Below are 13,820 nucleotides of genomic sequence, written 5' to 3'. Positions count from 1 at the left end.
GTCATAAATAAAATCATTCAATATTTGTCTTTTTCTGTTTTAGCTCATGTCTTGCGGGTTAAACCTGACAACATGGTACATGTTATTCCTGTTATAGACTGTGTAAGAATCTCCTTTCTAATAGCGCAGAATATCTTATTGCCATGTGTCTATACACCACATTTCGCTTGTTTACATGAAAAGATACTTGGGTTGCTTCCACCTTTTGACAATTATGAATAGTTTTTGAGAACATAGGGATAGAGAAGATAGTAAAGCTTAATTTTGATTGCAGAACCTTTCTTAAATGCATGTTTAGGATCTTATCACTTCCTTGTGATTATAGTTCAGTATGTCTAAGGTCACTTTTAATAGGTTTTGAGCACTTCAAGTCGTCCTAGTGCCAAAGACCCTAATTGTGTAAAGTCAGGAAGTAAGGTTATAACTTTTGGACACTAGGCTGAATCCTAGACTGGAGTGGATGTCTCTGTTTCCCTTTCAGTAATGTTCAAGGCTTGAAGAGGACACATGATTGGTGTTTGCTTTTTGCCTAAGCATAGCATTTTCCATATGACATCTTTCCAAGCTTCTGTCTACTCCTTACCACCAAGTGAAACTGCAGCAAAAGAATCAATGACTGGCAGTGCCCATAATGGTTTTTGGAAAGGGCAGGTGTAATATTTTCAGGATCAGGTATTAAAGGCCCAGAACAAATGTACTGGGTTCCAGAGCTCAGGACTTATTCAACTCAAGCAGTGCTGTATATGCCAGAGAGAAATTAGAAAGGTCCAAATGAAGACAAATGAGAAAGGAGAGTCAGCATTTCTGTAGTTAACTGAAAGGACTTACTGATTCCATGACAAAGACGCACATGTATGCTAAAATTATTAACGTCAGATGGTGTAAGCTGAGGGGCAGGTGTCTGTGGCCGGGAGCTATATCAGTAACCTATTTATCAGGAGATCTCTGTCAGCTTTCATAGTCAGTTTGCTCTGTGACCTTGGGCTGCTTATTTGACCTGCTGTACTACACTGTCTTACCTTGTAAATGAGAGATGATCTTCACAGTTTTATAAGAAAGACTGTTTTCTAAGCATCAGTGACTGGTGTGTTAGCTACCTACTTCTGTGTATGTGTGGGAGGGTAGAGATACTGTGCAGCAATGACGGTAGATTTTAAAGATAAGTTGGGGAGCCAGGCGGTGGCGCACCTGGTTAAGTGCACACACTAAAGTGCTCAAGGACCTGGGTTCGAGCCTCTGGTCCCCACCTGCAGGGGAGAAGCTTCACAAGTGGTGAAGCAGGACTGCAGGTGTCTCTCTGTCTCTCTCCCTCTCTATCTCCCTCTCCCCTCTCAATTTCTCTCTGTCTCTATTCAATAATAAACAAATAAATATATATATTAAAAGATAAGTTGGAAGAGCAAACACTGAAGTTTTTTGAATTAGCATTTTATTGAAATTCTTTGAATTTTGATTTAGCGAGTAAACTTTAAATACGTATGGACACGTGGGCATAGAACATAAATGACTTCATCTGGACAGTAATTGTTTAAGCCACTTAATCTCCTGAATCCAAATGATAACATCAGTTTTGATCCTGAATAACATTTTATGATAAGCAGCATATCTGGTTAATAAGAGGAGGCATAATTCTTATACCTATAATTCCATGTAGATGTTAACAGCAATCTTTGGCAGCGCAAGATACCAGAGTACCTTTGGAAGTCTTTAGAAAAGATCGTTCACTTGGTTCACTGAGAATGCTAGTCTCATTCATTGAATATAGTGTGAGTAATAAAGAATTTCATATCCGCAGGACCAGGGGAGTATCCAAGCTAATAGTGCACATTTGAGTTTTGCCACCACTGATTGAGTTTGCCAATGTTTGAGCAAAGCACACCACCATTCGAGTCTACTTCTTCATAAGCAAATTGTTGAAACTGTTGGCACCTCATAGATAAAAGATAACTAAATGCTTTAATTATCCATTAGTTTCTGGTATTTAATAAACACTCGATAAATGTCAGTTTGTCGCTGACATTGTTATGGCATTTTCTGGTTTTACTTGGCATTTCTGCATACCTCTTTTCATTTGAATTTGATAACTAAGTCAGACATATATCATAAATAAGAAATGTGAGAAAAAGTGACTCACTTATCCTTTCACAACCATTAAGTGTTATTGTTATTATAGCTTCCACATTATCTGTCTGAGAATCTGCCTATTTCCTTACATCGTGGCTTCTCCTTATCTGGTCACACTAAGGTTCCAGGATAAGGGTGAGATGTTGGGATCATTCTGACTTTTAGGAAATCCATATACCGGAATCATTGGGTGTTTCAAAACCTAGATTAAAAGAAGTAACATTTGTGAAATGTTCACAGAGATTACTGTATTTTTTACACTATCCAAATTTTATATCTTCCAAGTTCAATATCTTCCTAAATCACTCCAGCCAGTGGACAAAGGGTCAGCAAAAGAGATATGACGATCAAAGCTGTTCTAAAATCTTTGTGCCAAATCACAGGATTTGTTTCCTCTAAAATATGTGGGAATGTTAACAACAGTGGAGCAGATATATTGTGACAAAACCACTTTGCTGTTAACAGAGCCCCGTGAGAAAAATGGTTCTGCCTTTTTTATCAGCCAGGAAATTTCTTCGATCAGTATTTGCTTTCCCCCAAAGGTGGGAGGGAGGGTATGTTGGAAGGTGATTATTCTAGCCCTATAGACTATACTATATATTATGAAAGAGAATTCAACTAAAATATCCACCATTCTTTTTAAATCATGGTGTTACTTACATTCTTTCCGTTCATATTCTGAAGTCATTCACTTGGGTTTTAATAATAGATTACTGTAGAAACTAGTGAAATTCAAGCTTAGGTGGAGTTATTAAATTAAAATAACAGTATCAGCTATATTAGAAACTTTTATTTCATGAAAATTGCTATATGTTGCCTGCCCTATAAGAAAATAAGTCACTCTTTTACAAATTTATGTTCAAAGAATTTTGACCTGCATTTAAAATGTTTGAACAGCCTTTCTCCTTTGGTCCCAAGAGCTGGGATGCAACCACACATGATTTAATCATTCTGAATGCATGTGACTCTTCTAAGATAGGACCAGATGTAACCAGAAGGATTTATAGTGTGTAAAATTCAGAATGGATTTAAAAAGCATTTCTGTGTTCAGGTCAACACATCCTAAATCAACATTCCCTAAATGGACCGGAGCAATCCCTGACCTGCCTAGTGGGAATGTTGTCTTGGCAACCTCAGCCAGTGGAATGTGAATGCAAACAATAGAGCATAAGGCTGTGTACAGAGCAGCCTGTGAAGGCTGCATCTGTCCAGATACAATGACATATCAGAAACTCTCACTGCAGTTTATACCTCCTCACAACTCCAGCAGCTCATTTGAAATGTATCCTGTCCTTTCCCAGATGTTCAAAATTCTACTGCTGATAACAGAAGCTATGGAAAAATCAACACCAGTAGAGAGATACAGAAGTATATACTAATCCCAAGAGGACTGTTAAGCTAACACTATGTAATGTTCAACAAGAGGGTGAAATATACTTAACATAGATCCAGTGATTCTTTAGTGCCACCTTGTGTCTGGTTAGATAACAGAAATATACTAAATACACTCTCAAACCCTTTTTCAGCAAGAAGAAAAAAACTGGGAAGTGCTGAAGCTTGGTAGTTGCTTTTTACAATAGGAAATCTACTACTGAGTCTTCTGAATCTCAAAATAATGGATAAAAGTGGTTGTCTCTAAAGAGAAAAGAAGAAAAAATAATAATACCAGTCCTAGAAGATTCCAAGAGGTTACATGGTTGACTGGCACTGCAGAAAAGGAGTAACAAAGACAGACTCATGATGAAGTTTCATAATGCTGCTATTTGAACTTTGACCAGTGATTTTTTTACCCTATACTGCAAGCATTACTGAATAAACAAATGGGGGGGGGAGAGAGACAGAGAGCTGGGTGGTGGCGCACTTGGTTGAGTGCACATATTACAATGCTCAGGGACCCAGGTTCGAGCCCCCAGTTCACACCCATTAGGGGGAAAGCTTTGCAAGTGATGAAGCAGTGCTGCAGCTGTCTCTGTCTTTCTCCCTCTCTATCATTCCCTTCCCTCTAGATTTCCGGCTGTCTCTATCCAATAAATAAATAAACAAACATAATGCAAACAAAAAAATGAAAAAGAGAGAGCAATGTGAACATCACTAATCACACCTCATAATTTTTGCTCATGCTTAATGGATACCAAATACAGGTTTCCCCTATCTAAAAGTAGAATATTCCTTATTGGTATGACTACGTAGATTATTTGTGGAATCTAGGGATGCTCAAACATTTCTATGTAAACTACTAGTAGTAGTATTCTATATAGTAGGATAGTACGGTAGTATTTGTTCAAAAATAACCTACCAAATTGTACTAAATAGGAACAGCATAACTTTGGACAGCTGAGGAAACCCCAGTTTTATGGCCCGCTTCTGTGTCACCTTAAACTCACTCACTACTATTAAAAACCCTAATCAAGCCCCAGTTAATCTCAGCAAAAGTGTGATGTGACCAAGCTGTGGTTCTGTGTCTCTTCCAGGTTTCGAGTTTTTTGAAGCAAGTGCCAAGGATAACATCAACGTCAAGCAGACCTTTGAGCGTCTCGTAGACATCATCTGTGATAAAATGTCAGAAAGTTTGGAGACCGACCCTGCCATCACTGCTGCGAAACAGAACACGAGACTGAAGGAAACCCCTCCTCCACCACAGCCCAATTGTGGCTGTTAATGTCTCCACATGACAGGCAGCTCCAGGAGGCTTGGTTGCCAACAAACAGCATTTACAAATGGTCATTTAGCCTCTGTCAATACTGCCCTAATAGTTGAGAGAAATCTTTGATGTCAATGGCTCGTACATGCAATTCAATTCTTGGGAAATTTCCTGTGTTGATGTGTGTGGCAAATGTGTGATCTTAAATTTGTGGACTATCCACCTATAAACATCTGGTATTTGCATGTGATTTGTTATTTGTTTCCTAGGCTCTTTTTGTTTCAGGTTTCTTTTCAGATTAAGCTACTGTGAGACATCAGACTATTAACTATTGCTACAACTGACTTTTGTGGCATGGGTTCAAATTAGGCAACTGGCTTGTAGGGATGATGCTGACCAAGGAATTGTCTGTGTGTGAACAGGGAGATATCTCAGGAGACATTATTTGCTTTACTCTGGAAATATTTTTACCCGGAGCATTGTCATAGGTCTAGCTCAGAAAATGTATTTTTCAAGATATTTATTAGTAACTGGGTAGATCTTAGGTTCAAATATTGTGTTTCAAGTTCTTTGCAAGTTCCCTAAGAGAGTGACTTGACTTCCAGTCAAGTAAATATTAACCAATCTTAACTGAAAAGGCAATGCTGGGTTAAGAATGTTTCCTATGTAAACATCTTAATGGAGTTTACCCAACTTTATGAACATTTAAGGGTGTTCACAAGCTGAGTGGCATCTGCTGACATTTTAACCCAGAGGGGTCTGAATAGCTGAATTCCAAGGCCTGCCCTCCTCCCTCCATCATCTTAATAACCGAGTCCCCATGAAACATACCACCACATAACTTTATGAAACGATAACCAGCTTGTGGAAGAGAAGTTGTGTTTCAGCTGAGCTCTTTTACCTACTAGGAGTTCTTTAAACACTATCTTAAAAACTCTCAGATTGAAGAAAAGCAAATTTCATCTCTGATCTTTTTCAGTTCCATACGTTGAGAATTCTGAAGCATACTCACAGAGCTTGAACTGTTAATGTCCAAAGCTTCTCAGAGATACTGCCAAAGAAAGTACTGAGTGCAAGTTGACTGGGTAAGGGAATTATTTAGGACTCACGCATACGTCTGAAAGTGTCTTTGGAGAAAAAAGAATTTTGGTTCATACTTCCAGAGGGGGAGAAATGTTCAAGGAAGTTAGAGGGCTCTGAAACCCAATTCCATTAGGACCCAGAAAGAGAAGAGGTAAAAAGGAAAGACATTTGGAAGTAGTAATAGGTCTAGGTGTGACTTAGAAAGGAAGAGAAGGTAGGGCCATAGAGAAATAGGCAAATATATATTTACGTAAATAATAGTCGACCCATATCTGTGATGTTGGGAGAATTACTGCAGCTTCCAGTGAAGGGAATGGGGACACAGAATTCTGGTGGTGGGAATGGTATGGAATTGTACCCATGTTCTCTTATAATTTTGTAAGTTAGTATTCAATCACTAGTAATAATTTTAAAAATTAATTTAAAAAGAAAAAAAGCATTGAAAATATCTTTGACTACCAGTTAGAAAACTAGACCTCTTATATTCCGAGTAAGTTAGAAGATGAACAATATACAAGAGAGCATTTGAGGAATTTTAAACACTTGTGTTTTTCCTTACTTTCTTAGATTAAGAATAGCTAGTTATAAAGTTCTACATTGGCACACTGCAAGACAGGTCTCTGCTTAAGTTTAATAGGTTTAGTGGGACAACTCACTTCAAAAATCACAAAGGAAAGAAAGGGAAGATGGGTTGTGGGGAGGAATAATAGTTTTTTGTTGTTGTTGCTGCTGTGTTTTGCACATAAAAGCCTGTTAACATGGTATTTTATTTTATTATTTTTTATTATTTTATGTATTATATATAGACAACCAGAAATTGAGAGGAACAGAGAGACAGAGCGGGAGAAATACAGAGAGAAACCTGCAGTACTACTTAACCTCTCAAAAAGATTTCCCCTCAACAGATAAGGAACAGGGGCTAAGCCCTGGATCTTTGTACATTGTGCCATGTGTACTCAACCAGGTGTGCCACCACCTGGCCCCTGCATGAAATTTTACAACCTGAACTAGAATGTGGTCATATTCAATGATAATGCTGTTAAACTTGTTTTTAGGTCAAGTGTGAAGCTAGAGAAGTCTGTTGGCTCTTATAGCCCTACTCCACACACCATGCAAATGTCAAGGGCATATGTTTTCAGGGTTTTTTTTTTTTTTTTTTAAGGACCTTGATCAATGTATTGTTGTAAAGTGAAAATCAAAGAGAGAGAAGAGAAAGGGAAAGAGTTTTACTCTTGAGTAAATTCCTTCTCTAAAGAACTGAAGCCCTAAGACCCAGATCACGTAAGTCAAGTGTCTGCTTAAGTGGTGTCAAACATTACACTCTTTTTGTGCCAGTCAGGGGAGGAGATTGCAACAATTTGAGCATCTTCACCAAGGAACGATGATGGAAGCAGTGCCTGCATAACTGACTTCCACCCTAAAGATCCCACCCTGGTGAGTGAAGTTTCTAGAGCGGAAGTGAACATACAAACATTCTTCTTTCTATGAAGCTGCTAGAAAGAGGGAGTAGTCTCCACTCTTCATCCCATCAAATATTATTAACAAACTTTTCAAAAGAGGAATTTACCAAAAGAAGGTTTGCCATGTAAGGCTCTATCGGCATCAGACTATATACTTGTAAATTATAGCACTAGTTTGAAGGTTTTGCAACCTTTAGTCAACAGACAGTGTGAGTGTACACAGCACACACATATCCACACAAGCACAAACCACGTTCTATTACGTTCTCTCCATCTGTCAGCAGCCTAAACAACAGTGTAATTTTGCCACCTATCTGATGATGAAATCTGTATTTAAAATAGTAAGACACCTTAAAAATAAATATATATGCTTTTATCAGTTTATAAATTTTAGGCATCCCATCTGCCCAAACTTTTATTGTGCTCAATACCATGAGGTTAGTGTTCCATTTTCTCTTTCCTTTCACTTCTCCTTTTCTCTTTATTTATTTATCTTTATTGCCACCGGAGCTTAACAATGGTACTATAAATCCACCACTCCCAGTGGCAATTTTTTCCCTTTTTTTTCTTTTTCTTACTATTTTATTTGATAGAACAGAGAGACATTGAGAGGGGAGAAGGAGATAAGCAAAGAGAGAGAAAGTCATCTGCAAACCTGCTTCACCGCTCATGAAGCTTTCATCACGTAGGTAAGGAGTTGGAGCTCGAACCTCGGTCCTTCAGCATTTTCATGTTTGTGCTCAACCAGATGGGTCACCACCCAGCCTTCTCAAATGGTATTTCTAAAATAGATTTCTCTTCTCTGCCACCCCTCACTACCTCCACCTGAACCTTGGTTTTAGCTACTGCTCCCAAGAGCTTTGGTGTTTGTTATATGTGTCATTCCATAATGAAATCTAAAAACTGAATTGAAATTTGCTTAATCTAAAAAGTCATGCCTTGGAAAGGATCAGCATTTCTGTTGTTTGGGTTAGGAATAGATGTAGAAGGTGCAAGAAATTTCTTAAGTTCTCAGATGTGAGTTTACAAGTTAGCATTACATCTGCAGGTTTATAAGAAAGGCTTCTTCAGGACAGTGAGTCATTGAGTTCATTGCTGCTACCCCCACAGTACAGCTTCTACTTAATCTGAGGGAGTCTTTTTTTAACGAGAGCACTGCTCAGCTCTGGTTATGGTGGCCCAAGGGACTGAACCTGGGGCCTCTCAGAACTTCAGACAAGATATAGCCATTATGCTATATATGTTTACCCACACCCTATCTGGGTAAACTTCTAAAGGCTACAAGATTCGCTAGGTTCTAAACTAGCTTTTTCTTTTTTAGCCTCCAGGGCTGTCCCTGGGGTTTGGGTTGGTGCCTACACTGTGAATCCACTGCTCTCAGCAGACATTTTTTTTTTTTTTTTTGATAGGACAGAGAAGAATTGAGAGAGGATCAGGAATGTAAGAGAGACACCTGCAGACTTGCCTCATCACTGGAGAAGCATTCTCTGCTTCAGGTGGAGAGTGGGGGCTCGAACCCTGGTATTGCACTTAGTACTATGTGCACTTAGGTGTACCACCACCAAGCCCCTCTGAACTAGTTTTTATAGTTCTCCCTTGAGTTCATTTAGTTTCTTTTGCTGCCTAATAAATAAATGCTAAGATTTTTTTATATATATGTATATTTGGAAAGGGGTCTAAGGGGATGCCTTTAGTTGTAAAAGAAAGCTGCAGCATTGCTGTAATAAATGTATAGTATAAATTCTACAAAATGACAGCCCAAATTATACAAGACATCTCCAGATAGATAGATAAATAGATAGATGATAGGTAGATAGAACCAACAGATACTTCATTTACATAACTGCTATGCAGATTAAAGTTTTTTTGTTTAGCACAGTGGTTATTTTTCAGGAACTAATTTAAGCATCCAATTTTAACTACAGGTATACAACTTTTTAAAGTACAATGTATTCTACTATTAGCTGAACTCCTGTAAAGCAACATTATTTTCAGAGTGTGGCGATTGGTAACCACTGGCTCACTGTGATGAGTTTATCCAGCCTGGGTAGTAGTGTAGAGCGTGGTGTGGACATACATGCCTCCGTTCCTCTCACTGCATGGCATCTGTGGGACCAGATTTAAGCTACATCCAGACTCTACCAAGCCAGTCCAAGGCTGAGGTAGCTGTTGGTGGTTGGAAACATCTTATGTATTTATTTATTTATTTATTTTGTAAAATATACTGTTTTTTTTCCTTTATTGGGGGATTAATGTTTTATATTTGACGGTGAATATGATACTTCCCTCTTAAAAATGTACAGCTTTCCTTGACAAGCAGTCAAGTAGTATTTTCTTTGTTAGATTAAAGTATTTATTCAAGTCACACATGTGGTGTTGGCCATCCTGAAACATTCACAGATTCTATCTTTTTAAGAAGGGAATTTTCCATATATGGTGCTTTCACAGCATTGGGTAAAAAGGAAACTTTTTGTAACGTTCTGTATGTAATACACATTTTGTTTTTAAAAGTCTATGAAATAGGTCCTGTATGGTGATTTGGTTGTGCATATCATTAATTGCCAAGAAAAAAGAGAGTAAAGAGAAAATACGTCTTAGACAAAACCTTCGAAATTTCTGCCAGAGCTTAAGATCACATCATCTAGCTAGTAGGCAAATTGAACTACTTGGGATTCTCTATGCCCTGCCTCCCTTAAAAAAAAAAAAAAGCACTGTTTTCACAGGATGACAGAACCAAGGATAGGATCGAGTGGGGGAGATAACATAATGGTTATGTAAACAGACTCTCATGCCTGAGGCTCCTAAGTCCCAGGTTCAATCCCCCACACCACCATAAACCAGAGCTGAACAGTGCTCTGGTGTTTCTCTCTGTGTGTCTCTGTCTCTAAATTTCTCTCAAAAATAAAATAAATTAAATACTTATAAAAAGAAGAAGAAAAGAAGGGTCAGGTTTCACTGTGGGCTTAACATTAGCATTGTTGGGGGTGGGGAGTTCATCAATCACACTTGCTAAATGAAGTTGGGGGTTACCTGCTTGTTTCACTCACCTATATTCAAATTTGCCCTCACTTGGACAAATGAGTGCTTGCTGTGACTTTATTTCTAGTGGGGCTATTTCCGCATTCATATTTAGGGCTAGAGATGGCTCAGGTTCACGCACACTGTGTCTTCTTAAAGACACAAATGGCACTTGAGCCACACAGACACCTGGACTTTCAGGGCTGTGAGTGTGACCAACAGCTGTCTAGTAGTTCCTACTCCTTGTAAAAGTGAAGTCTATGGGTTGATTGCTGTATCAGTATTGTTTCCATGCATTTCTTCGTCATTCCTAGGATGTGTGCTGAATAAAAACTTCCTGTAATTCTTGTTAATATTGTTAATGTCAGACGTGATGTGATGCCGTTGGACTGTCCAAATGTACAACTATATAATGGTGTTTGTGGAACTGAAATATCTTAAATGTTGCATGAAATACGTTATAAAAACTAGGTTTGTTTTCTATTTTTCAACACCTCTGAATTGAGGGTTCATGGGCCAATAAGTGCAATATTTAATGACTTACTCAGTGTATATAAACTAGTGTGAAGGTGAGTCATAGTGAATGAGTGAGATGCTTTGGTGATGTATGAACTAATCAAACTTATTTCTTGTAGCTGTGTCTGTCCAGTGGTGCAACTTATACAGTGAATATCTTACTGGTGTCATGTGAAACTCCTCTGTGCCTATTTCAAAGTTGTTTTTTTTTTTTCCTATACAACCAAACAGTTAGGATTTGCAGATATGTTGTTTTTCCTTTTTAGAACTGTGGGTTTTATTTTCAGGGAAGAATGGCTGTTTATATACATAATTCCTCTAAGCCTCTTAAATAAGCCTAAGTTAGACACCTAAGAAAATGCACATAAGGAAGTTACTTTTATGAACAGAATGTTGATCATATGTTCTGTCTACTAAAAGTCCTCATTCTTATATTTGTGTATGTTCTGTCTACTAAAAGTCCTCATTCTTATATTTGTGTATATTTTAATGACTGAAAATGTAACACTAGCAACACGGGGGATCCTATAATATCAGTGTATTTGTAGGTTGTAGCAACTGTGACATTCACGTCATCTTAACAGTTGACGGCACTCGAGATATAGAAGAAACAAACATCAGGCTTTTTAAATCAGTTTGCTATGTCCTCATAGACTCGCATATCCACCGGTACACCCCCTTGGTTAATCACACAGTGATTAACTTCACTAAGATGCAAAAATCAAGGAATCAGACCTGGTTGGTACATTATCAATAAATTTTTAAAAAGTATAAATGTTAGTGCAAATGAAGCTTAAAGTAGCAACCTTAAACTCCTGTTTTGCCATGTCAGCTTATTTATTTTTTATTATCTTTATTTATTGGATAGAGACAGTCAGAAATAGAGAGGGAAGGGGGAAGACAAGAGAGAAAGAGAGACACCTGCAGCACTGCTTCACCACTCGCAAAGCTTTCCCCCTGCAGGTGGGGACCGGGGGCTCAAATGTAAGTCCCTGTGCATTGTAACATTTGCCCTCACCGAGATGTGCCACCACCTGGCCCCCTATTTCAGTTTCTAAATCAGTGAACACACATTAATGTCCTTGCCTTTTCATTTAGCAGAGTAACCTCATAACACCCTTAGGAAGAACTGGGGAATTATTCCCTAGAAGTGGTTAAGAGCAGCCTGTCCTCCAGGATCATGCCCATCTGTACATTATGTAAAGCCTTCAATACTTTCTATGGCAGTTGCTTGGAAGTGACATGTAAGAATATGCTAATCGTATGAAGTGGCTTTTCAGCTGCCACCAGTGAGGTGTGGCCCTATTAAATGTCATAGCTTGACATTAATTCTTAGCTCTTCAACCCTGCAGAAACAAGTGAAAGAGGAAGAGACAGGGAGCTAAACGATGACTTTGTGCCAAATTAAAAAAAAAGTAAGCATGTAACCAGTGTGAGAATGAAAATATCTGAGTGTGTCAGTTTAGTTGTTTTTTAATATTATGATGTTATTGTCATCACTGGAGTTTCACCTCTCCAGGCTGACTGTGTTCAGGTAGAGAGAACAGAGACAGAAAGAAAGAAAGAGAAGACATCGAAACACTGAAGCTTCCCCAATGCAGTGTGAACTGTACTCAAACCTTAGTCACATGACAAAGCAGACATCCTCCCAGCCTTAGATATGCTTAGTCATCACATAGTTAATATCCTCTGTGCTCTGAGAATCGATCTGGAAGAAGTATGACTCCACCACACATGAGCTTAGCAACTGAGAGACAAGAGGTACAATTACCAAGATATCTAAATGTAAGTTAGAACGCAGCAACACAGAGAATGGGGAACCTGTAAAACTGGAAATGTCAAGAATGTCTCTATCAAAGGTATCATACATGATCTCAGGAACAATTACAGCATTTGGCAAATAGTGGCAGGCAAATCAGTGAGGAATATCAGGTTAATTTCCTTGTAAATGGAAGGGTGGCCGAGCTCACAACTAGAGGGCCTGGTTTTTCTCCAGAGAGCAACTGGCTCCCTGCAGCCCAAAAACTTGCCCCAGTTTATCTCTCTCTTTGTCCTCTTAAGGAAAACAATCTGCTGCATCATCAAATTCCTCTGTACTGAGCAACCCAAGTTTCCACCACAAAATACAAATTGCTTTAAAGCCACATTAGAACAGCTCCTTTAGACATTTTGCCTATGCACCAAACCACAAGACACTCTCTAATCCAATGTCACCCAGGAAGACCTGTAGCAAGAGACTTTTCTGAAGTTCCCCATTTCCCCATAAAGAGCAGCAGGAACTGCCACAGATAGAGGCCTTCCTTTGTTAACAAGGCACTCTGGGTTCCTGCTCAGTGACGGCAATGTGGAGCTCGTAAAATAAATAAATAAATAAATACTGAGTAACAGCTTACTGCTTTCCTATAGTGATAGTTACACTTAGTAGAAAACTAATGTTGCGCAGCGAACACTGTGACTATCCGTGCGCCCACATGAGCTCATGTCTGGGTTTTAAGGCTATAAAATGTATTCACATTGTCAAGTTTTAATTCTCTTTACTGAAAAATAATTGTGGAAAAAAAATCGGTCTGTGCACTATTAAGTTTCGATGTGGATTCTGTATAGAAAGTGCTTTTGTTCTTTGGAGTTATCTTGTTTTATTTTTTGGAGGTCACAATAAATATCTAAGGGACTATATTCCTGAATTTCTCAGCTTTAGCCTGATGGATTATTTTCAGAACACTAACGAGTATATTTTTGGTGATGATGTGCTTATTTGCATATCTTGTTACCTTCATCTTCTGAAATTCTAGGCACAGCACTGAACATGAACTCGAAAGAGTGTGGATACACTTTTATTTTGGTTGAGTTTCCAGATATAAATGTGGACTTAAGCATGAGTTCATTCTAATATTTTTTGTCCCTTTAAGGAAGGTTAACTTAATACCTGCTTGACCACATTCCAGAGTGAACTAAGCTCTCAGTTATAGAATCAGGAA

The 13,820-nt window shown here is 38.4% G+C and overlaps 1 protein-coding gene across 2 annotated transcripts in view; it reads left to right on the top strand.

Moving 5' to 3' along the window:
* RAB3C (RAB3C, member RAS oncogene family) overlaps positions 1 to 13,526 on the top strand; it is a 248,921-nt gene extending 235,395 nt beyond the window's left edge. For both annotated transcript variants that reach the window (XM_016185469.2, XM_007516896.3), the window contains exon 5: positions 4,596 to 13,526. In XM_016185469.2, coding sequence (XP_016040955.1) covers positions 4,596 to 4,783 — 188 coding nt within the window. In that variant the 3' untranslated portion in view covers positions 4,784 to 13,526. The remainder of the gene's footprint in view (positions 1 to 4,595) is intronic.
* Positions 13,527 to 13,820: the final 294 nt, after the last annotated feature.

The sequence above is a fragment of the Erinaceus europaeus genome, chromosome 5, assembly GCF_950295315.1.
Source record: "Erinaceus europaeus chromosome 5, mEriEur2.1, whole genome shotgun sequence".
NCBI classification, from domain to species: domain Eukaryota; kingdom Metazoa; phylum Chordata; class Mammalia; order Eulipotyphla; family Erinaceidae; genus Erinaceus; species Erinaceus europaeus.
Note: the sequence above shows the minus strand (reverse complement) of the source record. Positions and strands in the feature narration are given on the sequence as shown.